The sequence below is a fragment of the Hylobates moloch genome, unplaced genomic scaffold, assembly GCF_009828535.3.
Source record: "Hylobates moloch isolate HMO894 unplaced genomic scaffold, HMol_V3 SCAFFOLD_1, whole genome shotgun sequence".
NCBI lineage: Eukaryota > Metazoa > Chordata > Mammalia > Primates > Hylobatidae > Hylobates > Hylobates moloch.
The window spans coordinates 210,973,118-210,999,024 of record NW_026652276.1 but is presented as its reverse complement, the minus strand read 5'-3'; the positions used below and the strand labels follow the sequence as shown (position 1 = coordinate 210,999,024).

Sequence of the window (25,907 nt, the reverse complement as noted above, 5' to 3'; positions counted from 1 at the left end):
TACAGTTTTAACCAGAGAGGGCAGGAAAGCCCTTGCTGCCTCACTCGCCTCACCCTAGCCCTGGCTCTGCCTCAGTGAGAAGACCACATTAAAAAACTGAAGGAGGCCAGGCCTAGAGCCATGTGGATACTGGAGGAGGAGACCTCCAGAAAGAGGCAGCATGCCTGACCGCTCAAGGAGCAGCAAGGAAGCCGCCGTGGCTGCTCGAGAGTGAGCAAAGGCACAGTGGTAGGAGTTGAGGCCAGAGAAGTTTGGACTGTGCGGGCCCTGGAGAGAGCTGGGTAAATGGGACATTCGGGGTGTTCCGCAGGTGAAAGCAGGCCCTCCCACCCTCAGTTCTGTTCTGTCTCCGGGCAGTCCACAAGCACCTGAGGGCCCACGTGAGGAGAAGAGGCCTGGGTTTTCTGGGCCTGGAAGCTCCACTGCCAGAAGCATTCGCCCCCTGGCCCAGAGAAACCAAGGTCAGAGGGCACCTCCACCCAGGTTCCCACAGGCGTCCCTGCTGCTGCTTCACTGGGCTAAAACTACCCACGTTCACTCAGCTTTGCCAGGGCGGGACGCTTACTCCCTACAACCTCCCCCTGCCGTTTTTCTCCTATCCCTGGGCACGCAGGTGAAAGCTAAATGAGGAAAGACCCGCCCCACGCCTGAGTGGCCAGGCTGACTCCTGTGGTGGAACGAGTTTTTAATGAAACCAGAAGAGCTTCCCAATTCCACGCCTCACTGCAGTCTCTTCAGGTTGCTCCAGAGGAAAGATCCGGAGTATGGCAGGGCTGTGGTAAGCGAGGGCTTTGGTCAGCAGCTGGAGAGTGCCGTAGTGACACGGTGACAGTCCTTGGCCCCCAGGAGGGGCGGAGGCCACCCCTCTGGGACCCCCAGCCCTAGAATCCCATGCAGGAGTGACTCTGCTGTCCCATCACACTCACAGCTGCAGCAAGGAGGCCTTTCCAGCAGTCACACTGCCAGGCAGGGGTCAGCCTTCCTCCCAGGGGGAGCAGGGTGGAGCAGGAGCTGGTCCTCCCAGCATACTGCAGCCGGACAACAGTGGCCTGTTTCAGGCGACACTTGTCTTTGGGCCCAGGTCCCACTTCTGTGGTTGTCCCCAGGCTGAGCTGCCCCCAGGAAGGGTTTTCTGGAAAGGACCAGGGAGGTGTGGATTTCTGAAGCTCTGAGCGCTCTGGCACCTCTGTTTTCTGCTCCCTGGGTTGAGTGGCCAGAAGAGCTTGTGTGCTTGCATTTTCGGTGTGACCCCTGGCCCTTATGCGTCTCTGTGTCCCCAGGCCCCTGCTCAATTCTCCACTTCACCGAGGGTGCCTGACCCCTCTCCTTTTCCCTCCATCCCCCACTTCTGAACGCACCCCACCGTGTGCATGGGAGGGTCCTTCCTCCCTGTGGCTTTTCCAGGGAGCCTTTTCTTCTCTCCGAAGTCACCCCCGCATATCCCGGACAGCCACAGCGCCTATCCTCTGGGTTGCCATGGAAACAGAGCCTTCTTTCCTCTTCCCTCCTGTTTACCTTGGTCAGGGACTGCGGCAAAAACCAGCCCGTCGCTGAAGGAGAGGGAGAGCAGTGGGCGGGGGAGCAGGGAGGGAGCCAACCCGCTCCAAACCAGATCATTCCGGTTCAGAGCGGCTTCCCCTCCGGTCCTAGGAGCCTCTCCGGCAAGGCGCGCTAGGCTGCGCAGGGAGGCCCTGGGCCGAGCTGGCTTTAGTGGGGAGGGCCTGAGACCGCCCTGGCCAGCGCCCCCTCCCCAGTTCCGTCCGGCCTCCATGCGTCCCTCCTGCCAGTGCTGGCGCTAGCGGGGCCTGGGGCGCTGTCCCTGATTGCTGGCTGTTCCCCGCACAGGGGCGCCCTGCTGGGGCGGGGGTGATGGGAGCAGAAGAAATGTCCCGGCCCCAAAGGTGCTTTCGCCCTCCTGGGACCCCCGGGCACTCTCCTGCGGCAGCTACAGGGATGCTCTGTGTGGCTCTGGCTTAAAGCTTCCCGCTGCGTTTAGAGAAGCCAAACCCTTCGTCCCAGCCCCCGGATAGGTGCGGGGCCGCCTCTTCGCGGGGATTCCCCTGGCTCCCACCGCAAGGCTTCTTCCCCTTGCAGAAGACACCAGAAGCTAGGTTTTGTCCCTGCTCCGAACACTCTGGTCACACTTTCTAGCTCTCCGTGCACACCGGGCGGGAAGCTTTCCTTGTTTCTACGCCACACAGCTCCTATTCCCCCTCCATGGGCCACTGTGGTCGACTTGCTCGTTTGCTGTGGTCTGATCGATCGCCTCCTCCCCTATGGAAGCTTCCCGAAGGCAGGGCCCGCTCACGCAGCACCCCAGCACCAACGGCACGTGCCAGATGTTCCGTGAGCGACGGTGGTCTCGAGGGTGGGACGCGCGGCGGCGCCGGGCTGCGGGGGCCACCTCCCGGCCGAGTCCCCTCCCCGCTAGCGGGCGGCAGCTTCTTAGTCGTCTGGGCGTACAGACTGAAATCCACGGCTCTTCCTCCCCAGCCATGTGCGCTGCAGGCGGCAAGTCCATGGCCAGCGGGCGGGTAGCCCAGCGCACCCGGCCTTGGGAAGCCGCCCGCAGCACGGACCGCCCTGGCCCCTGGCTTCACCGCCCCTGCGCGGCTGCTCCCAACCCCGAATCCTGGGAAGCCAGGGATAACTTCACGTCCCCGAAAGCCCTTCTGAAAGAATTTTCTCAGTAACTACCCAAGCCCATGTGCCTGCCGCCGGGTCCCAGGAGGATGAAAGTTCTCATGAACGCGACCTTGCAAGCTTGCAGACTTGGACTCCCTTCTTTAGCCCTTGGCAAACCACTGAATTTGTCTTGGCCTGCCAATCTGTGAAACGGGGATAAAACTTCTAGGCCTGCGATTCAATACAGGCTTGCCGAGGAGAAAATGAACTGAAAATGCTTAGCTGACATGGCAGGGGCGGCAGAGGCTGGGCTCTGGGGTAGTGTGTGTGTTTGGGGTCTGGGGTTAGATCCGGTGTAAAGCTGGAGTTCTCGTCCTGGATGCCCTAGTATGCAAGTAGCTCTGAGACACCCTCGTGCCTATTGTTCTTATAAACTGCGTCTTTGTGGGCAGCAAGCCTGTGCAGTGCAGGGTGAGCCCAGGCGGAGGCCGACATCCCGAACCATGACTTGATCTTAGCTGTTTCAAGGTGAGGTTTGGGTAGTAAATAACCCAGGTGCAGGAGATGCCTGGATGGCCTGGATGTATTTTTCTGGGGCTGGGAGAGTAACAAAGTTTGCTTCCTGAGAGTGGGGTGGGGATTTTGAACACATCCTTAGCAGTCATGATGAGAGCCTCCTCCACTCCCAGAGCTTCCCGGTTTTAGGTGGCAGGTTCAAGGAGGATAAACTGACCAGTCTGACCCCTCTAAGGTGACACAGGCCCTGCATGGCAGCTGCTTTCTCTTTTCATGGATGTCATTTGCAATACTCTAAAGCTCCTGGCCTGCTGTGGGGCCCCCAAATAGTAAGTGGCCTGAGCTCCCGGCTATCTCTGCCCTCTCTTCCCAAGTCCTGGAGCTGGGCTGTGGTGGCTCCTGACCTCCCTGAGTGGTGTGTGGCACCTACCTTCCTGCATGGCCTGCTGAGCTCCCCTGCTGAGCTGTCTGCTGGAAAATCTGAGAAGCCTCTTGCTTTTGCATTTGAGGCTGCAAGGCCAGTGTAGGGTGAGCAGATTGGCTGGGTTGGCTTTGTATGTCACTCAAAACTACCTCCTCTCACCTGGCTGTGGATGAAAGAAAAAACCTCTGCTCTACAATAATGTCCTTGCTTGATTTTATGAATGGACAGGATGGTAAGGAATAGGCTTTGGGCAACAGGATAAAATCACAGCTAAGCCAGGTGTGGTGGTACATGCCTGTGGTCCAAGCTACTTGAGAGGCTGAGGTAAGAGGATCACTTGAGCCCGGGAACTGTGATCGAGCCACTGCACTTCAGCCTGGGCAGCACAGCGAGACCCTGTCTCAAATAAAACAAAACAAAAACAAACAAAAACCCCACACCTAAAACTTGACAGAATGTGTATTTTTTAAAAACCTCCTCCCTCTCTTCCATTTTTTCCTTCCACTAGCCTCTAGGATTGGCTTTTAAATCAGAGATTCCCAAGTACCAGTGAGGCTGCAGCTGAATCAGGGAGGAACTTGAAAATATGAATACTCCAGCTGCACGCTTTGAATCACCCCGTCTTATGTGGTCAGAAGAGACTCAGACTCGCCATATTCTGAAGAAGAGCTAGACTGAAAGAGCTACAGAAGGTTCTGCTTTAGGAAGATGGAAAAAGTAAAAAAACAAAAAATCAGGATCACACTCAAAAACCGGCAGTCACTGCCACAGCCCCTCTGCGTTGTCACCTGTCTTACTACCATAAGCTCTTGCAGCTGTTTTTTTTTTTTTGGATACCCCCCCTTTTTTTTTTTTTTGAGATGGAGTCTTGCTCTGTCACCCAGGCTGGAGTGCAATGACACTATCTCAGCTCACTGCAATCTTTACCTCCCAGGTTCAAGCAATTCTCCTGCCTCAACCTCCTGAGTAGCTGGGATTACAGGCACCCACCACCATGCCCAGCTAATTTTTGTATTTTTAGTAGAGACGGGGTTTCGCCATGTTGGCCAAGCTGGTCTCAAACTCCTGACCTCAGGTGATCTGCCCATCTCAGCCTCTCAAAGTGCTGGGATCACAGGCATGAGCCACCGTGCCCGGCCTGATACCCACCATTACATCTCTAATTTACAGGTGTACCTGGCTGTTACTTCAATCTGAGACATTCTGTTTATCCCCTTCCTGCTATGGAGAGCAGGACTCAGCTCACTTGCATCACCACCTTCCCTACCTCGTCCTACATATAGTTTCTTCTTTATTGGTTAACTTTGTAATTTTTAATAAATACTTTATTTTTTGAGATGGAGTTTTGCTCTTGTTGCCCAGGCTGGAGTGTGATGGTGTGATCTTGGCTCACTGCAACCTCCGCCTCCGGGGTTCAAACTATTCTCCTGCCTCAGCCTCCCAAGTAGCTGGGATTACAGGTGTGCACCACCACACCCACCTAATTTTGTATTTTTAGTAGAGACGGGATTTCTCCATCTTGGTCAGGCTGGTCTCGAACTCCTGACCTCAGGTGGTCGGCCTACCTCGGCTTCCCAAAGTGCTGGGATTACAGGCGTGAGCTACCGTGCCCGGCCTTCACTTTTATTTCTTATTCCATCAACTAGAGAGCGATCACAGTATCTCCATAACGCTTACTATATGCCAGGCGTCATTTGAAGCACCCTACCCATATCTACTTATTTCAGCCACACAGTAGTATGGAGAGAGGTTACTATTATTAGCCCCATTTCAGAGGAAAGGAAACTAGGGCCATTTTATTATTATTTTAGTGGTTCTCCAAGAAGGAGCAGAGAATACTTGTGTACTCGGTCTGCCACTGAATTCTAATGGGGCAAGGATTGGGAAACGTTCATTCTGGCCTTTGCAGTGAAGTCCCCTGCTGGACAATGAAATATGACAGTAAAAAGTAAGGTAGCAAAATCTCTCATCTTGGCCGGCACTGGCCAGTTAGCTCAGCTGTGGGACAGGGGTTCCCAAATGTCTTAAACCAGCTGAATTGGAATCAATGAAAGAGTTTATTAAAATTGCACACCTATTAAAATCTAATCCTTAGGGTTTGGGCCCAGGAATCTGTATTGTTAACAAGTATGGATCATGGTTTTGAAACCAGTGGGTTACAGGTGGCCTGGCAGTGGCCATGTTCTAGTCCCTACTCCATTTTCAATACTTTTTCTTGGAGCCTGCACTATGCAAGTGGAAATCCTGACTGTGCCACTCACTAAGGAACCACCTGGAGCGGGCAGCAGACCTCCCACCACTGTGGGATCAGTGATCTTAAGATCAGGATCAAGTTTAAGAGGTAACTCTAGTCCTAGCACTGCACACCTATGGTACTCACCATTATGCTGCAGGCTTTTGGCCAAACATCCTAAATAAAGAATGTTAGATCGTGGGGATTATCTAGCCAACCTCCTCACATTTGACAGATAAGTAAACCAAGACCCAAAGAAAAGCAAGTTCCATACAGAACAGGGCTATTATGGACTGAGCCAAGAGCCGAGCCCTTGTCTCCTAACCCCCAGGTCATCTCTTTCTAGAATTGCACTAAGAGGTAGCCACTAGCCATGTGTGGTTGTTTCCCTATAAATACATGAAAATTAAATCAAATTAAAAATTCAGTTCTTCAGCCATACTAGCCACATTTGAAGTACTCAAAAGCCCCATGTGGCTTGTGGCTACCACCACATTGGATGGCACAGATACAGAACATTTCCACCATTGCAGAAAGCTCTATTGCTCTAGCACTGGGCTAGAACCTGGCCTTTCATTTGAAGGCAGTAGGGAAACTGGATGGTTTTACCAATGTTTTCTTCCCTCAAGCAATTACTACAGAAGATTAACTACAAGAGAATGTGTTGTTGTTAAAGTAGCTTAACAACATCATTTTAGCAAACTAGAACTATATACACATAAACTGGAAGAACAAAACCATGCAAACCAACTAGGCCACTGAAACTCCTCCCACTAGGCCAAGATGGGTCTTAGATGCCTTATCTAAGAACCAAATCAGATGCACATAAGAGTCCATTTCAAAGCTCTGGCTGGTCTAAAGACTGAAAGGTATAGGGTGCATTTCTTATATCTGGTAGGTTGGAGAGGAGTATAGTTAGGAGAAATAAACCCAAGGAAAGAAGACTGCTCTGCATAATAAAGTATTAACTGTAAGGTGGATGAATGGGTAGAAATTGTTTCTCTTCTTCCTTGTAGATGTATATTGTAATATCTGAGATTATTTGTCCATGGAAGGTGTGTTCGATCCAATAGTTAACCAATGGAAACACTGAAAAATAAGAGCATCTGTGCAATTCTAGAAGGGAGACCTTAAAAGTGACCAGACTTGGGAGTATCCTTCCCTACCTACTCTGGACTAAACAGACATGGAGAAAAGTACTGCATGGAGAAGGATTAGAGGATTAGAGATCGCAGCATCATAAAACAGAGGTTTGTTTTGGTGAGGGAAGCATCTGGAAAACCAAGGGCAGAGCTAGGAAGCGTAGTTTTACCCCCAGAGGACCCCTGCACAGGGCTCAGCAGCTCCTGGGGCTCTTCCCTCAGATCATAAAGACAGTCATATGACTATATACACAGGTTCACGTTTTCCCTTCGAATTCTCTGTAGTTCTTCCAACCTTCAGAAAAGTCTTTTTTTTTTTTTTTTTTTTTTGAGACGGAGTCTCGCTCTGTCACCCAGGCTGGAGTGCAGTGGCACGATCTCAGCTCACTGCAAGCTCCGCCTCCCGGATTCATGCCATTCTCCTGCCTCAGCCTCTCCGAGTAGCTGGGACTACAGGCGCCCGCCACCACGCCCGGCTAATTTTTTGTATTTTTAGTAGAGACGGGGTTTTACCGTGGTCTCGATCTCCTGACCTCGTGATCCACCCGCCTCGGCCTCCCAAAGTGCTGGGGTTACAAGTGTGAGCCACCGCGCCCGGCCTGGAAAAGTCTTGATACAGCTATACAAACTTGTCTAGGAGTGGTTTGGGGAACATGTGGTGGGGCGGTGAGAGGGAGTGTGAGCTGCCCGACAGTTGCTCCCTTGCTGATGTCTTTGTGGAGGGAGCAGTGTGCTGATGAGGGAACTCTTGTGTGTCCAGGAGTTCCAGATAGTGAGCAGATAAAGAACCCACAGCGGAGTGGGGGTGGAAGGCAGATGACTCACAGATATTACGGAGAAAAGCTGAGCCTCGTGGGGGTGGTGGAGGTGGGTAGGACTGACGCTCCTGTCACATAGGTGCGCTCACGTACACACAAATTATCATCAGACAATCAAGGTGGCCTTGAACCAAATTGATTTCGATAAGATTTATTGATCAGATTGTTTTAGAAAACCAACAGCAAAACACTGACAAGGTACATAAATACAGATTGGACATTTTAGGGTAAATTCACTATATTTCCTACTTGCTTGTAGGAAACTGAGTAAAGTGGAAAAGCTGTCCTGATCATATGGCATGCACACCAGACTGCAAAAGGACGACCACACTATTTAACAGGACTGTGGCAAAATAGCTTTAAAGTAAGGCGAGCATTGTGTATGGCCCAAGCATACCCTGTAGGAAGAGCAAAGCTAGGCTCACCTCTCAGAGACCGCGTCTCAGAGGCTTCCTTTCTTGCCTAGGTTCTTCCAGGAAATTCGTCATTGGCAGGTGCTTTTCCAGGGAGATGCCTGTGCTCTCCCTGTGTAGACTCTGTGCACAAGGAAGTGGCTTTAGAGAGTGTGTTTTCTGATGCCTCCTTTATATTCTAAACGTATCACTAGTAAAACAACAATTACTACCGCTTGGTGAAATTGTTTTTGTTTTTGTTTTTGTTTTTTCTGAAAACTGCCTCTGACTCCACCCTGTACACTGACTAAGCAGGGCCCTTAAAAAACTTACAAAAAGTTTTTTTTTTTTTCAAATTAAAAACATGAAAATTACACCAAAAAGATGGAACTACTTTTGTAGCACAACTCAGAACTTCTGTTCGTAACACCAGACTAGGGAAGAGGTCGCCTTTGGCTGAATCTAATGACCTTAGAAGGGAAAGGCAGGAGGCTTGGGCAGGATCTGGTGGCAACGCACACGGAGGTCCTAGAACTCTATGAAGCCTACCTCAGGCCCTGCGGGTACGTCTGGAGTTCCAAGGCATTTGGGGAACCAAAGCAATTTCAGCTAACAGTGACCAGTTTTTAGAATGGAGCTTATGATCAGAGGACCATAAGCCCTCATCCACCCTAGAGCTCAATGCCAGAAAAATAAAAAATAATACAAAAAATAAGGGAAAATAGCTTTTTGTGCTACATCAGAATGCTGGCAGGTAGATAATTCAGTAACCTGTGCCACTTTCTAAACATCTGTAAGACCACAAAAAAAAAAAAAAAAGAGTTTTACAGAATACAAAGACCAACACAGTCTTAGAGGATCATTCAACCTTTCCTACATGCCAAGCTGTGTGATTGGAAATAGAAGAGCCATAGCTCTTGCAAGATTAGAGGAAAAGCAAGTATTTGTCAAGAGCCAAAGAAATGTGTTCAAATAATGGAATTTCCTCTGTGTCGCACACAGCTTTTCCTTCCTGTAGGTACTAAGAGTTCTTTGGTGGTTAGAGGAGAGATGGCCTGGAGCTCAGGGCAGGAGATGACGCTGAAGAGTTACATCTACTCAGGATTACCACCTGTGGTTCCTAATTTCAGCATTCAACTCTAATTGTTCAGACTGACTAATTACAGGCAATCAGCTGCTTATATGGTCACTGGTTGTCAGCTCTTACTGATTGTTCCTTTTCCTTTTCTACCTACTCATTAGCCCCATTCCATGGAAAAACAGGTGCTTACAGGAAAGGATAGGGAGGAAAAAGAAGCGTAAATGAATCTATTGTTTGGTAGAAAAGTTGATTCACTGATTATCTATGGATTTCGATGATCTGTGCTTTACTCTTGTTACTGTGGATAACCAAAGGTCACTGTTAACATATCTTTTGCTTAAAAATGTTAATATGCTTATTATGCTTTAAAATCTAGCTATATAAGGGCATGAATGGTTTAAAGCAAATTTTTACATCATGTCATTATGGCCCTGAAAAAAGGAGATTCTGCCAATGGAAAGGGTTTTGTTTAGCCCCTGAAGGACAGTTAAGATTTCCATCTATTCTGTGTCAGTTTATAGTTTTTCCAGGATGTGGAAAACATTAAATGAAGAAAGCATCATTTTCTTCATTTAATAAAGTATTACATTCCCAGATAAATTAGTATATACATAGGAGAGTGGATAGTGTTAAATACTAGGTTTTAATTCTCCGTTTAGGAAACTCCTTACAGATGGACTTCCTTGTTCTCGGGCAACAAAATGTAAGACATGCAAACATGAGAGAGTACAAAGATGACAGGGAGAAAAAAAATCTCAACTCTAACAAACCTAAGGAACAATGAGTTTCTAAGAGTTGGAGTAAGAAAACATGGACTTGAAAATCCAGCTTTACCATGAGTTGGCTTAAGCCAGCTGATCACATCTAAAATTCTTGGCATAATTTGACTCTAAAGTAATGAGCTCGCTTCCCCAAGATGCAAAAAAGTAGTCTACCTGCTTTATAGTTACACCCTATATATAATCTGTATATATCCATATGTTTCTATATATTGCACTTAAATTTACAGGACTATAGTAAGATGGCTGGGAGTACCTCAAAGAGGCAGAGAAGCAGCAGGCATAAACTTTCCTAAATCAAGTAAACAGTGTCAGGAATTCCGAGTGCTGGTTATAGGTATACCGAAATGCCTGATGACCCCTATCTAATTTCTAGTTATCTACACTTAGTCATTCACGCACAGTCTCATTTGGCATCCAGAACATGTACACATGTGTGGTTCTATAGCACTCAGTGCTGGTTATACCACGTCATTTTTACTAGTGTTATATTAAAAGAAGACACTTTAGACCAAGGATATATACTTTTATGAAAATAAAACACACAGGTCTTCGATGTCAGGCCTCCAAGGTCTACCTCAAAGAAGACTGCCCTCAGAAGGCTTAACAAGGGATGCCGGCAAGTGTGGATGGAACCAGACCACATCTCTCTTCAGCTCTCTGGTGTAGCAGGGCTAGAGACTCGCTTCTATCCTAAGGATCATGAAAGTCTAAGCACAGAGGCTAAGCATTCAGTCTTTGGTCCCTGTATAAATCCAGGCCAAAAATCCTCTTGCCACCCTAGACAGCCTGGCTTGTTCAATTTGGGATATATTTCCACCAAATATCCAGAGGCCAGGCTGGAGTCATGCAGCAAAGCTCTGTTTTGGACTAATGGAGCTGCTCAGACTGACTTGCTCTGGTAGAGCACGGAGGAGCAAGCCTGGCAGTGGTGGCGGGAGGTTAAGTGCTACACAGACTGGTAATGGCAAGACGTGGGAGGACGGGCCCCTAGAGGAGCTGCTCCTTTTCCTGCCTCTCTCCCACATTCTTCACTCCCCAGAAAGGACCCAAGTTCACAGGTGCGTGGTTATTATAAGACTTTCCAGAATACAGGCTCCATGAACTCAACCCATCACAGAGGGGATGGTATGGTAAGGCCTAGAAATCAGGAGCATGTCTGGAGGCTGCGGTTTTCTCTTCCCCAGAACTGAACACCAGATGGTAGCTTTTTAACCGTAGCTCAAAGGTCATTTTAAATCCACACATAAGCTAAAGAGATCGCTTCTGAGATGAAGGAAAAAGAATAACTTTAAAAGCTAGGTGAAAAAAGAGGCACTTAAAGGAAAGATGTGTTCCAACTCTCCCATGCGAGTCTCTTGCTGTGAGGTGGCCCCGGGAGGACCAGCGCTGCCCCTTGCACGCCTTCAGCACCTTGAGTACACCTGCGGCTTACACATGCGCATGGTGAGCCTCTTGCTCAGCTCCCCTAGCAGCCAGATGGCAAAGCGAGTGAAAATTTATGTCATTCTTTTTAGAATTAAAAAAAAACAAATCAAACAAACCAGAACTAAAATTTCACACACAAAAAATGAATGCTACTCAGTTTCATTCCTTCCTCATGCTAGTTTTTAAATGATACTTGGTTCTTCAGGAAGGATGACCTGTGGCTTTACCCCCAAGACCTTGCATCCAATTACTAGACAATTATTCACAGCACCATGCACATTAAAGCAGACAGAAAAGAAGGCAACAAGCTAAGGGAAAAATCAAGGACCAACTGCCTGAGAAAATGGCAGGTACCTGGCCCAGAGATTAGAAAAGAAACAAGTTCTCAAAAGGAAATGGCCAAGATGATAGCCAAAGACCACAGCCCGAGCAGAAGCCAAGTTAACAAGCCCAGAGGATGCAGGTTTTCTCTGCCTGGCTCTTCTCTGGCCTCCCTCGGGAGCTTGTGTTCATGTTACACAGCATTTACACCACATATTTAGGGTCTACAATTCCCCATGAAGAAGTCAGAGATATTTAAAACCATTAATAAGCATAAGAGAGTTTCAAAACTGCCAGAATGAAGAACTTTGGCCACAAGTTTTTCCATTTGAAACATTCTTGGTGCCATAATTTCTAAGAGCAACAACAAAGAGCACAACCACGACACACACGTAAGTCTTTTGACAAGCCAACTCTAACCACTGCTGGCACCATGAGGATGAGAAAGAAATCACTAACCAAGAGTTGCTGGGCTGCTTAACCTTCCTTCAAAGCCAAAGGGTATGTTTGAGTTATCTGTGCAACAAGATGGCCAACCACTGCTGCCATCAGACCCAGCTACTACTCAATTAGACACATCTTGAAAACACTAAGTTAAACATCTAGGTTTAAGTATAACCTGCGAGATTCCCAAGGTTAGCCTTCTCAGCTTCCCCTAAACTTGTGGTTGTTGCTGTTGCTAGATGTAAAAATTTTTTAATTTCATTTTTCTTTATGTTGATGATGTTTTAATTTCTAGTACATTGTATGACATGGAACTGTTCAGAATTCCTTTAAAAACAAATCTGTCTTGATTAATAACATTATTAAGGTACTTTCAAGCTTTCCCTTAACTCCATCGAGAAGGAAGAGGGAGTATGTGAGTACATGTGCATGTAATGGGTCAGGAGGAACAGAAGCAAAGAAGGAAGCACGTGGGAAAGTGAGATGTCCATAAACTGAAAAACCAATTTACAGAAAGGCATCTGATGTATTTTCTAAATAAGGCCTTGATCAGGGTAACCAATCCTCTTTGTAGCACATTCTACACTGCCCATAAATAAAGGAGTCTCTTTAAATTAACATTTCCAGTATCAATGAACAGTCCAGAAATCCTCATTTCAAGCGTTCGATGAGTGCCTGTGTGAGTCCAAGGTGCAGAAGTTGTGTTCGGGAGAGGTTTGCAAGGTTAGGGAAGGCCGCAAGCAGCTTCTCCCATGCCAGTTCCAGCAGGCTAGGTACCACCAGCCAGATCTTAAACAATGACCCAGTCCGTTTGTTTTCATGGATGTTCACCACTCCTCCATGAATGTACATGCAACCAGCCTATGAGTAGTCAAAAAGAGGACAAATTCAAATGGGAGAGAAACATACAAGGCTGAAGACTCAGTGAGGAAAGAACACAGTAGATGGAATCAAAATGAAATGAAACAAGAATTCCTCACTGATCCCAATATCGTGTGGAGATCAAGAGGGTTTAAATAATTAACGAATTACTAAGGGAAAAACTATATATATATGAATTTTTTTTTTTTTTTTCAGACAGTCTTGCTCTGTCACCCAGGCTGGAGTGCAGTGGCACAATTTCAGCTCACTGCAAGCTCTCCGCCTCCCAGGTTCACGCCATTCTCCTGCATCAGCCTCCCGAGTAGCTGGGAATACAGGCACCCGCCACCACGTCCAGCTAATTTTTTTTTGTATTTTTAGTAGAGACAGGGTTTCACCCGTGTTAGCCAGGATGGTCTCGATCTCCTGACCTCGTGATCCGCCCACCTTGGTCTCCCAAAGTGCTGGGATTACAGGCGTGAGCCACCGTGCCCGGCCTATATATATGAATTTTTTTTTACTTCAACAACAATTTCACTATTAACTAACATTAAACTAAACCTATATTAAGTATCCAAGATGCCAAATACTGGGAACACAAAGATGAAAATAAAGGCCTTTGCCTTCAAGAAATGAGCAGGATCTTCAATAATATGGTATCAACGGGGTAAAACTATTCCACCCTCCCAGGAAACACCTTTGACATCACAGTCAGGGCCAGAATGCCACAGGTAGCATTTCTCTTACATTTATGTTATTCTCTCAAATTTGGGTGTGATGATTTTTCTCCTCTTTTCTCAGAGGAGGGCCTAGCTTTGGAAGGAAGTTTTAAAAATATGTTATTAATCATCTAAGGTTTGCCCATATCTGGGTTTTTTTCTTGCTAATATCTCTAAAAAGATTTCCTTATCATCTGGAACTACATAAGGAAGATATGAAAATAAAAACTTACTGGTGTAACAGCTGCACAGTGAAAATAAACTGGCTCTGGCATGGTAGCTGGGAGCTTCACCCATTGGAAAGTCTGCAGATTCAACTTCCAGATATCTCCCAGGATCACCTCTCCATTATAGCCTCCACAAATAAATACATCTATGAAGAAAAGAGAAAGCCAAGATCACACAAAGGAAAAGAGCCAAAGCTATGGAGTGTTTTAGAGTAGGTCCACACAGCCAGCTGACATGCGGCCAGTGAAGTGGACACACAAAAGACAGGAAGGTTATCCAGACCCATGACACAGACGACTTCTGCTGTGCAGCCTCTCATGCTGTTGTCTTGTCCCTCAACAGAACTGAGATGCTATGTCAGGGTCTTCACTGGGACTAAGGATGCAAGCCTCTAAGGAGCCTTCATGTCAAAGTTTCCAAATTCAAACACATACCTACAGATTCCAGGCACAGAAAGTGAATGAGCAAGGGGGTCTAGGGAAGATAAACAAACAGAAGTCTCAGGAAAACAGACAGGAATGCTCATGCTCTAAAAGAGGTGACAGCTATGTAGCCCCAGCTGTTTGGTACTATAACAGACTTAAGGTTGGCAATTGCCAGATCATCCATTTTTTCCAAGGCAAGTTGGAAATCTGGTTATGTTTTTAAAAATGAAACATTTTGATTTTTAAGTTTTGGCTACTTTTTTTTTTTTTTTTTTTAAGAGACAAGGTCTCACTATATTGCCCAGGCTGGTCTTGAACTCCTGGGCTCAAGTGACCCTCCCGCCTCAGCCTCCCAAAGTGCTAGGATTACAGGCATGAGCCACCACGCTTTGCCTCAAAAAAAATTTTAATACATATATGAGCCAAACAAAACACATTTGCAGGCCACCAGTTTGCAAACTCTTCTTTAAATAGTGTCCTGGAAAGAATATACATTTATCTGCTCATAGAGACTAAAGTCTCTATGTAGACATTTAACCTGAGGAGGAATGTTCACTGCAATGTTCAGTTTAGGAACACAAAAGCGGCTCTTCCAAGCTTTCTTCAGCGAGAAGAGGACAAACTGAAGCTCTGTTTGATCTGTACAGTTATTAGGAATAATTTTCCCAAAATGAAAGGTGTGGGTTTTCTGGTAAAATCAGTTAGTTATAACTAATTAGACCACTTGTAACAAAGGCTATGTGAACCTTCAAATGAAATGCCTAGAACTAAGGTTGAATTCTGTTTGTATGGTGCTTGGCCTCAAAGAATTAAATGAATAAATTTCTTAACTCAGGTCTAGACCAAGTTTAAGCCAATACTTAAGCTATAAAATGCACTGGAAACTTTTTTGGCTAGGATTCAAGGAAAACTTAAAGTACAGTTCCATTCTCAGAGAGAGATATGTGAGCAATGTCATTATCTATAAATCTTATCCAGAAAGCAGGAGCACAATAAAAAATCCCTCTGAACTAGAGATGGCAGAATAATCCTAGTTGTATCTGCACTAAGTTGCTAAAAGCATACAGGCTAACTCATTTATACATGCTTTCCTCCCAGAAAAAATTTAAGAGCTATATCAAACGATGAAATAAGTTGTAAATTAAAAGACAGGAAGGTTATCCAGAGAGGAGTCGCTTATCACATTTAGTTAAAGTAGCTGCAGCTGCTTTCTGAAGCCATACAATGCCTTTGTTGTAATATGGCCAAAGAATGAGTGAAGAGTTCCATTTGGCATAAGAGAGAACAGAATCAACTTTATGAAATAACACTCTGAAGGAGTTATTACAATTTTAATACAATGTTTGCTGAGGTCTCTACAGTATAAACAGTCAAGATTATTAGTATTAGCCACCATAACCACAGACATCTGTTGAGGTGTGGGATGCTGAAAGATCAAGTGCTACAATAAAACTTATTTATCACCATTTTTTGAGTTCTCTAATTGTGGGGAAAAGAAAGAGAGATCAGATTGTTACTGTGTCTGTGTAGAAAGAAGTAGACATAGGAGACTCCATTTTGTTCTGTACTAAGAAAAATTCTTCTGCCTTGAGATGCTGCTAATCTATAACCTTACCCCCCACCCGGTGCTCTCTGAAACATGTGCTGTGTCAAATTCAGGGTTAAATGGATTAAGGGCTGTGCAAGACGTGCTTTGTTAAACAGATGCTTGAAGGCAGCATGCTCACCACTCCCTAATCTCAAGTACCCAGGACACAAAAACTGCGGAAGGCCGCAGGGACCTCTGCCTAGGAAAGCCAGGTATTGTCCAAGGTTTCTCCCCATGTGATAGTCTGAAATATGGCCTCGTGGGAAGGGAAAGACCTGACCGTCCCCCAGCCCGACACCCGTAAAGGGTCTGTGCTGAGGAGGATTAGTATAACTGGAAGGAATGCCTCTTTGCAGTTGAGACAAGAGGAAGGCATCTGTCTCCTGCCCGTCCCTGGGCAATGGAATGTCTTGGTATAAAACCCGATTGTATGTTCCATCTACTGAGATAGGGGAAAACCGCCTTAGGGCTGGAGGTGGGACATGCGGGCACCAATACTGCTCTGTAAGGCATTGAGATGTTTATGTGTATGCATATCTAAAGCACAGCACTTGATTCTTTACCTTGTCTATGATGCAGAGACCTTTGTTCACGTATTTATCTGCTGACCTTCTCTCCACTATTATCCTATGACCCTGACACATCCCCCTCTCTGAGAAACACCCAAGAATGATCAATAAATACTAAGGGAACTCAGAGGCCGGCAGGATCCTCCATATGCTGAACGCTGGTCCCCTGGGCCCCCTTATTTCTTTCTCTATACTTTGTCTCTGTGTCTTTTTCTTTTCCAAGTCTCTCGTTCCACCTAACGAGAAACACCCACAGGTGTGGAGGGGCAACCCACCCCTTCATCTAATAACTGAAGGAACCCAAACACCATACTAGTTTACATTATGAAAATGGCTGAGAGAGGCATAACTATGAATTTCCCTTTAAGTTTACAAGAAATAGACTTTTCTCAAAGTTATGAGCCTCTTTTGAGGGGGCTATCTTAGGAAATAAGACATTTTCAGAAGATACAATTACAGAAATGGAAGCAAAATGTTATTTAGAATCCTTACCATTTTTTATTTGAACACAACTGTGACACCTTCGGGCTGCAGGAAAGCCTGCCAAACACACAAACACAGAAGTTCCATTACTTACAGAAGGACTGGGAACCACACTGATATAACACAGTGAAAGACACACTATGTGTAACTCAAAACAATCCCTTTGTTACATGTTAAGCAAACATTGACTAGTCCTTCCACTCCCTCCTTATTTCAAAAGCCATCAGGAGTCTCATCATAACAGTACAATGCTAAGGTGCCAGAAACAAAGAGGGAAAGGACAGGAGTTGCTAGTGGCTTTCCCAAGCCGTTTTACCCACAAGGAGATAGGTAGATCTTTATTATTTATTTAATTTAGAGACAGGGTCTCACTCTGTTGCCCAGGCTGGAATGTAGCAGTGCAATCTTGGCTCGCTGCAGCCTCCGCCTCCTGGGATCAAGTGATCCTCCGACTTCAGCCTCCTCAGTAACTGGGACTACAGGTGCACACCACCACACCCAGCTATTTTTTGTATTTTTAGTGGAGACAGAGTTTTACCATGTTGCCCAGGCTGGTCTCGAACTCCTGGGCTCAGCCTCCCAAAGTGCTGGGATTATAGGCATGAGCCACCATACCCAGCTGGTAGATCTTTATTTAGGCTCCAATTTCTTATATCACCCATATTTCCCAACTTCTGCCAAAGAATTCAACAAAGAGAATTAAAAGTCCCTTTGCTCAATCGCTAAGGAGAATTACTGTGTTTTTTTGTTTGTTTGTTTTTGTTTTTTGTTTTCTGTTTTTTTGACAGTCTTGCTCTGTCTCCCAGGCTGGAGTGCCGTGGTGTGATCTTGGCTCACTGCAATCTCTGCCTCCCAGGTTCAAACAATTCTCCTGCCTCAGCCTCCCAAGTAGCTGGGATGACAGGTGCATGCCACCATGCCCAGCTAATTTTTACATTTTTAGTAGAGATGAGGTTTCACCATGCTGGCCAGGCTCGTCTCCAACTCCTGACCTCAAATGATCCACCCACCTCGGCCTCCCAAAGTGCTGGGATTATAGGCATGAGCCACCACGCCCAGCCCTAAGGAATAATTATAATTGGGCTAAGGAATACAAGTATTTTCTAATACCAGTTCAACAGATTTTTCTTTTTTTTTGAGATAGGGTCTCACTTTGATGCCCAGGCTGGAGTGTAGTGGCTCAATCACGGCTAACTACGGCCTCTATTTCCCAAGCTCGGGTGATTCTCCCACCTCAGCCTCCGGAGTAGCTGGGACTATAGGTGTACACCACCAGGCCCAGCAAATTTTTTTGTATTTTTTGTAGAGACAGTGTCTCACCATGTTGCTCTGGCTGGTCTCAAACTCCTGGGCTCAAGTCTTGGCCTCCCAAAGTGCTGAGATTATAGGCGTGAGCCACTGCACCCGGCCCAACAGATATTTAACTTGCCATATAACTCAGTAAAATTACTTTTTCCTTCCAAAATGAGTAAAAGTATAATACATGTTTGTTAAAGATAAATTAATCAATACTTTAAATTTACCTATTTTTTCATGGGGTTTTGTTGCAATTTCCTCCCATGCATTCGTTTCAAGGTTGTAGGCATGGATCTTGGAGGAAAAAAAGAACATATACACATACATAAATAATTGTAATTTTAGCTAGCCTGAAAAAGGATTTTTAAAAAAATAGACTTTGTTTTTTAAAGCAGTTTTAGGTTCACAGCAAAACTGAGCAGAAGGTACAGTGATTTTCCATATAGAAAACTGGACTTTTAACAGCAGCAGCCTGCGTAAACATATATTCTTAGTTGAAAAGTCTTTCTTCTTTTCTTTTGCTTTTTTTCTGATCTTTCCAAATACAAGGGAAAACATTAAATGAGGCAATTGAAAATTAAACACATATATGATTTCACTTTTTATTTTATTTTTTGTTTTTTTTTGAGATGGAGTCTTACTCTGTCACCCAGGCTGGAGTGTAGTGACGCGATCTTGGCTCACTGCAGCCTCTACCTCCCAGGTTCAAGCAATTCTCCTGCCTCAGCCTCCCGAGTAGTTGAGACTACAGGTGCCCGCCACCACGCCCAGCTAATTTTTTGTGTTTTTAATAGAGATGGGGTTTCACCATGTTGGCCAGGCTGGTCTCGAACTCCCAACCTCAGGTGATCCGCCTGCCTCGGCCTCCCAAAGGGCTGGGATTACAGGCATGAGCCACCGCACCCAGCCCACTTTTTAAAATCCACAGAAAAAATGAAAAAAAAGGTTGGAATGAGAAGCTGCAGTGCATGTGATGCTTGATTTTCTTCTATATGTTGTTCTGCAACTTCCACGTTTTCTACAAGGGGCATGTATCATTTTTATAACAGAAAAAAACAAGTGTTTGTAAGGGAATGTGGGAATTCAGTTTTGACAAAACTTGAAAAAGACCATTAAGGTTCCAAGCAGTCCAGGAGCTCTACAGCCTAATCTAGGATCCCCTGGGATGTGTGACTATGACATTTTAGAAATGCCACAGGGATGGATGAATAACAGCCCTTCAGAGCTCAGCTTTCTCAAGTTCGTGACGTGCAACCCTAAACAAGCCTGTTCTTTTTAGATATACAGCAGTGATGATGATGCGGATGTGACATTCTGATAATGCTGGTTCCAATTCTAATTAGTTGCTCCATTCAAGCTACTATGCCTTCCTTTTAGTCACTTTCCTTTTCCAGCATAAGGAGATAATTTTTATAAAGTATTTTCAGTGTGTGATAAATAACACCTGTCAACTGAAAGCATTTTGGGGCACAGGGTTCGACCTTATAAAGTGCATCCAACACAAAATAGGTGTTAATGAGGAATGTGCTCAAAAATTAAAATATCTAAAGTAACAGAATTATCTTGCTTAGTTGACGCAAGCCTCTTTCTATCCTTCTCCCTCTCCCTTTTTTTCTTTTTTAAAAAATATACCTTGTTTAAGGAATATGCTGTCCAGGAAGTACCACCTCCCAAGATGTAAATCCTCTGCCCGTCATGTGCGATTTCATGTCGGTATCTGAAAATTTACAATAAAATTCATTTATAATTAAGTGAAAAATGAACTAAGATTTAGCTATAAGGTTTTTTATTACATCATTATTTATAATAATAAATTATTGCAAATAACCTAAGTGTTTAACAATAGTGAATTGGTTATATGACTTACAGAATATACATAAAATGGATTAGTATGCAACCAATAACAGAGCAGGCACCAGATGGCGGTCAATGTATTGAGAACTTTTTTGTGTCATTATTTTTTTAATCAATTATATTAAAAATTTATAGATACATAAATATGTACAGAAAATGGCTATTAGGATATAATCCAAAACATTAAACCTGGTTATCTTTGAGTTTAGACTTGAATTTTTATTTTCTTCATTTTGCTAATTTGTATTTTGTAGCTTTTTCTATAATCTTTTGTGATAACTTTGTATAAAGGGGAAATTATTACATAGTTTTAAAAAGTGATCTGCCTACATTTAGAGACCTTAGACTATGAGTTTGCAAATTAAGATACTTATTTAGCAGAAAATTATGCTACACAGAACTGTGGATATAACATGAAACACCTCAGAACTTTCATCCAGGCAGTCTAGCTAAAAGCTTAAATAATTTATGATATGTCCATAAAATGACTTAAAGAAAGCAACCATGTGAAAATGCTGTGAAAACTTAATCTATTTCCTTCTTTACCTGAAGGCCTTGTTGCTGATAAAATAAACTACATCAAAATCATTCCAGTAAGAGGCCAACTCCCAAGTCCGCTTATGGTAGTTTTACAATGATCAGTCCACTAACAGTCTACAATTAAGATAAATTCTTCCTTAGCACCTATATGCTATTTTGTTTAAAGAGGCAACAAAGAGACACTGGATTCATCTAAATAGAGTTAGTAAAAAATGGTTTACTGTCTTTGCTTTCAAACTGGAGGGGAAAAAAAATCTCTTCAAGTGTTTCAGTGAGTTTAATTCTTTTTTCTTTTTTTTTTTTTTTCGAGACGGAGTCTTGCTCTGTCGCCCAGGCTGGAGTGCAGCGGCACGATCTCAGCTCACTACAACCTCTGCCTCCCGGGTTCAGGCAATTCTCCTGCCTCAGCCTCCCGAGCAGCTGGGATTACAGGTGACCACCAACACACCCAGCTAACTTTTTTTGTATTTTTAGTAGAGACAGGGCTTCACCAGGTTGGCCAGGCTGGTCTTGAACTCCTGACTTCGTGATCCGCCCACCTCAGCCTCCCAAAGTGCTGGGATTACAGGCTGCGCCCAGCCACAGTGAGTTTAATTCTATGAAGAGGCAACTGCTATTAGGAAAGAAAAGTGAAAGATACAGATCTGCTACTAGAAGGCAACTAGAGAGAACCATGTGATGTTTGAGTGTTTAACACAGCACTTAAAATGAATGATCTTTCCATCCATCCATCCATCCATCCATCATTCATCACCCATCCATCCATGCAAGCTTCCTTCCATCTATCCAATCAACATTCACTGGGCATCACTGTGGGGATGGCCCTGTGCCCTGTACTGAGGATATGTCTGTGAGAGAATGAGCCAAAGAATTCTAATATGCAAGTTAAGAAGGGAAATCAGGCTCAGCATGGTGGCTCACACCTGTAATCCCAACACTCTGGGAAGCCAAGGGCAGGCAGATCGCTTGAGCCTAGGAGTTTGAGAAGCAGCCTGGGAAACATGGTGCGACCTCATCTGTACAAAAAATTAGCCAGACGTGGTGGCACATGCCTGTATTCCCAGCTACTTGGGCGGAGGGCTGAGATGGGAGAATGCCTTGAGCCCAAGAGGCCAAGGTTGCAGTGAGCCATGATTATGTCACTGTACTCCAGCATAGGTGACAGAGTGAGACCCTTTCTCAAAAAAAAGGGAAATCAAAAAGTAACTGGACAGTAACTGTTTTGCCTGTAATACGAAATTTGGTTACAGTTGCTACCACTGGTTTCTTCTTCAAAGTGTTACTATCTTCCTAATGCAGAAAGACTAAAGTGTAAGAGGAAATGACATGGAAAAAATTCTATAGTTTAGAAGGAAATATTATTTCCTCACCAGAAGAACTTTTTTTACTATGGACCTTTCTTTACTACTTACCTGAGATCTAACATCCAACAGCCAGTTAGTTATTCTAACTGGGGCCAAAGGGTTTTCTTCATATTGCCAACACTCTGAAAGAGGTCAAATGTTAGCATGAAAGAATAAATATGCTTGAATCCTAGAACCTCACCTCTCTTCTGGTAGATCACAGGATAGGTTGTTTGGTTTCAGTTGTGTCCACTCTCTGGTATTGAGATCTAACTTGTGCAGGTCTGTGCTGTAAATATAGCCGGTTGTACCTCCAAAGACATAAAGGGAGCCATTGATGATGGCCATAGCCTGGATAACAAGGAAAGGTGAATAAGACCGACTTGTTAACACTTGATTAAAGAATGTAACATTTACAATCTTTACACTTGATTAAAGAATGTAAATTAAAGACTAAACTTACCAGATACCTCCAAATCAGGTTTTATGAAATTTTCTTGTATTTTAATCTTTTAATGTATCAGACTCTTAAAAGAATAAAGATTTTAGAGAACCCAGAGATTATTTTAAGAACCTGGAAAACACCTTTAGAAAGGTGAAGCTTTACTCAACTGGAAAGCAAGTCCTACCTGCCAAGATGATTCTTAAGGGTCCTGGCCGATCGAATAATTTCTAGCTCATGGGCATAAGCATTTCCATTGAAAGCTGCTTCTCTCTATAAGCAGTCTGAAGAAAAATGCTCTCAAGAAGCAGCAGATATGAAAATAAGCCACCACAATCTGCTAAGTAGAAACCCTAATTAGCAGTTCAAGGAATCTGATGTTTTCCACTGGACTCTTTTCAATGAAAGTTTCAGCTATTGTTATGGCCACTTCTTAAGTTTAAATGCCTCCTGTGGAAGCAACAAAGTTATCCAGTATGTGCTCCTTTGAAGTTAAGCTCAGAAGCTGTTTATCAGTACTAATGCCAGCGAGTCAAGAAAGAAGTCAAAGCTTGGTTGTTTTAAGCTTAGACTCTCAAAGAGTCTCTGATGTATGGTGGGTTGCTCCCTATCTTTCTGGATATAACTTTTCAGATCTAAGGTTTGAAGCGCTGGAACCTAAACTAATCTCTACATAATGTATGTTTTAGCTCAGATCCATGTAAAAGTTTCTTCACCAAGTGCTTTCTCATCTATGCAAGAATCACTCTAAAAATGACCAGGACCCAGACCATAGTGAAGCCCAATCTCTCACGGGGGGTGAGGGTGGAGGTGGAGGTGGGGTTCTAACATTTAAAGGAACTTCCATACAGGTCTATATCCTGACCTACATTGAATTAGAAACAGAAAGTGAAAAAAAAAAAGAAAAGAAAAGAAAAGAACATGGCACATAACCAGATTTGCAAATTATAATTTTATATCAGAACTAAAAAATCAAGTACTAACCACAAAGAACTCTTCTCCATTAAAATAAAATGGTAACAATTACAAATATTCTAACACCATCCCCAGACTAGAAAAATATGAACAAATACACCATGACTGGCCACAGATTGGTACCTGTCCATATATACGACTGGGTTTCTTCCCCCGACAGCTGAGCAAAGCCCATCTCTTATACTTCACATTACACACATGGACGTCATTGCCGTTGCTCTCTCCAAATGGGATGCCCGTACCTCCAAACACTAACAGGTTGTTTCCATGCAGCACAACTGAGGAAGGAGAAGCACAAGTTCCATTCACAAATGGCTACCTGCAATTTGTTCCCACATAAACCCAGAGTATCTGAGAAGCTACACATACCTGCTTTAATGATCTCATAAGATAGCTCAAACCACTGACATCTAACTAGTAGCTGAGCGTACCAAATCTGAAAATCTGAAATCTAATTCAAAATCCGAAACTTTTTGCGCACCAACAATGATGCTTAAAGGAAATGCTCACTGGAATATGTTGGATTTCAAAGTTTTGGATTTGGTATGCTAAGTACAATGCAAATATTAAAAAAAAAAAATTTGAAATGTGAAACACTTCTGGTCCCAAGCATTTCAGATAAGAGATACATAGCCTATACTACAAAGTTCTGCAGAAAAAGATCTAATTCCACTATATGGGCTCTATCACATAGTTCATTGCTAGGCATATATGACGTATTCAATACAGATTTATGGAATTCACTAAATACTGTGTATAACAATATTGAGTTCTATGAACTACAGTCTACCCAGTATACCACTGCTGCTGAAGACAGTTCAAGCATGCAGCAAAGCAGAGAAAAATGAAGCATCATCTTTGCCTCAGCAAAGACCCAAGGGGACTCAGAATAAAGGGACTAAAGGGACATTCTGTTTTTGCCAGGAGAATGATTTCTAAATTTACAATTATGGTTTCTGTCATTTTAATCCTCTACCAGATAAAACAAAACACACCAATATCCTGCAGGTAACTTTGGTGTTCTTCCTCCTGTAGCTCTTTTGTTCCTGCCACCACACACACAAACATACACATGCACACTGTACACACATATTCTCTTCACTCATACATATCCTCTTTCTCTCTCTCAAAATAGTGTTCCTATGTTATTTCAGTGGCTTTTTTTTTTCTTTTTTTAAGACGGAGTCTTGCTCTGTCTCCCAGGCTGGAGTGTAGTGGCATGATCTCAGCTCACTGCAACCTCCACCTCCTGGGTTCAAGTGATTCTCCTGCCTCAGCCTCCCTCGTAGCTGGGATTACAGGTGCCCACCACCACGCCCAGCTAATTTTTGTATTTTTAGTAGAGATGGGGTTTCACCACGTTGGGCAGGCTGGTCTCGAACCCCTGACCTCAGGTGATCCACCTGCCTTGGCCTCCTAAAGTGCTGGGATTACAGGCGTGAGCCACCACGCCTGGCTGGTTTTTTTTTTTTTTTTTTTAACTCTTTTTTTGTTTGTTTGAGAGGCAGGGTCTTGCTCTGTCACCAAGCTGGAGTTCAGTGACACGATCACAGCTTACTGTAACCTTGACCTCCAGAACTCAAGTGATCCTCCTGCCTCAATTTCCCAAGTAGCTGGGACTACAGGTGTGTGCCACCATGTCTGGCTAACTTTTGTATTTTTTTGTAGAGACAGGATTTTGCTATGTTGGCCAGGCTAGTCTTGAACTCCTGGGCTCAAGCAATCCACTCATGTCAGCCTCCCAAAGTGCTGGGATTATAGGGGTGAGGCACCACACCTAGCCTTTATTAATTATTTTTTTGAATCGGAGTCTTGCTGTGTTGCCTAGCTGGAGTGCAGTGGCATGAACATGGCTCACTGCAGCCTTGAACTCCTGGGCTTAAGTGATCCTCCCACCTCAGATGTCCAGGTAGCTGGGACTATATGTACAGGCCACTATGCCCAGCTAATTTTTTTTTTTAAGAGACAGGGTCTCGCTACATTGCCCAGGCTGGTCTTGAACTCCTAGCCTCAAGTGATCCTTCCACCTTGGCCTCCTAAATTGCTGGGATTACAGGCCTAAGCCACCACGCCAGCACTGATCAGTGATCTTTGATGTTACTATTGTTAACTGTTTTGAACCACGCCCATATAAGACAGTGAACTTAATCAATAAATGCTGTGAGAGTTTTGACTGCACCAATCAGCCATTCCCTCATCTTTTTCCCTCTCCTCAGGCCTCCCTATTCCCTGAGACACAACAAGATTGAAATTAGGCCAGTGAATAACCTTACAATGGCCTCTGAGTATTCAAGTGAAAGGAAGAGTCTACCATATCTAACTTTAAATCAAAAGCTAGAATTGACTAAGCTTAGTGAGGAAGGCATGTGGAAAGCAAAGGC

The 25,907-nt window shown here is 44.4% G+C and overlaps 2 protein-coding genes across 2 annotated transcripts in view; both read right to left on the bottom strand.

Annotated features, from left to right (window-relative positions):
* Nucleotides 1–668: 668 nt before the first annotated feature.
* Nucleotides 669–1,771, bottom strand: LOC116811474 (uncharacterized). Its single transcript, XM_032756542.1, has 2 exons — nucleotides 1,516–1,771; nucleotides 669–1,132 (listed from the first exon to the last, which is right to left on the bottom strand). Exons 1-2 carry the CDS (start codon nucleotides 1,769–1,771, stop codon nucleotides 882–884), a joined length of 507 nt encoding a protein of 168 aa, XP_032612433.1. The 3' UTR covers nucleotides 669–881.
* Nucleotides 1,772–7,893: 6,122 nt separating this feature from the next.
* KLHDC10 (kelch domain containing 10) overlaps nucleotides 7,894–25,907 on the bottom strand; it is a 65,606-nt gene continuing 47,592 nt past the window's right edge. Inside the window, exons 4-10 of the mRNA XM_032761732.2 lie at nucleotides 23,650–23,804; nucleotides 22,312–22,460; nucleotides 20,005–20,089; nucleotides 18,600–18,666; nucleotides 17,086–17,133; nucleotides 14,017–14,156; nucleotides 7,894–13,064 (exon numbers count right to left, since the gene is read on the bottom strand). Coding sequence (XP_032617623.1) covers nucleotides 12,855–13,064; nucleotides 14,017–14,156; nucleotides 17,086–17,133; nucleotides 18,600–18,666; nucleotides 20,005–20,089; nucleotides 22,312–22,460; nucleotides 23,650–23,804 — 854 coding nt within the window. The 3' untranslated portion in view covers nucleotides 7,894–12,854. The remainder of the gene's footprint in view (nucleotides 13,065–14,016; nucleotides 14,157–17,085; nucleotides 17,134–18,599; nucleotides 18,667–20,004; nucleotides 20,090–22,311; nucleotides 22,461–23,649; nucleotides 23,805–25,907) is intronic.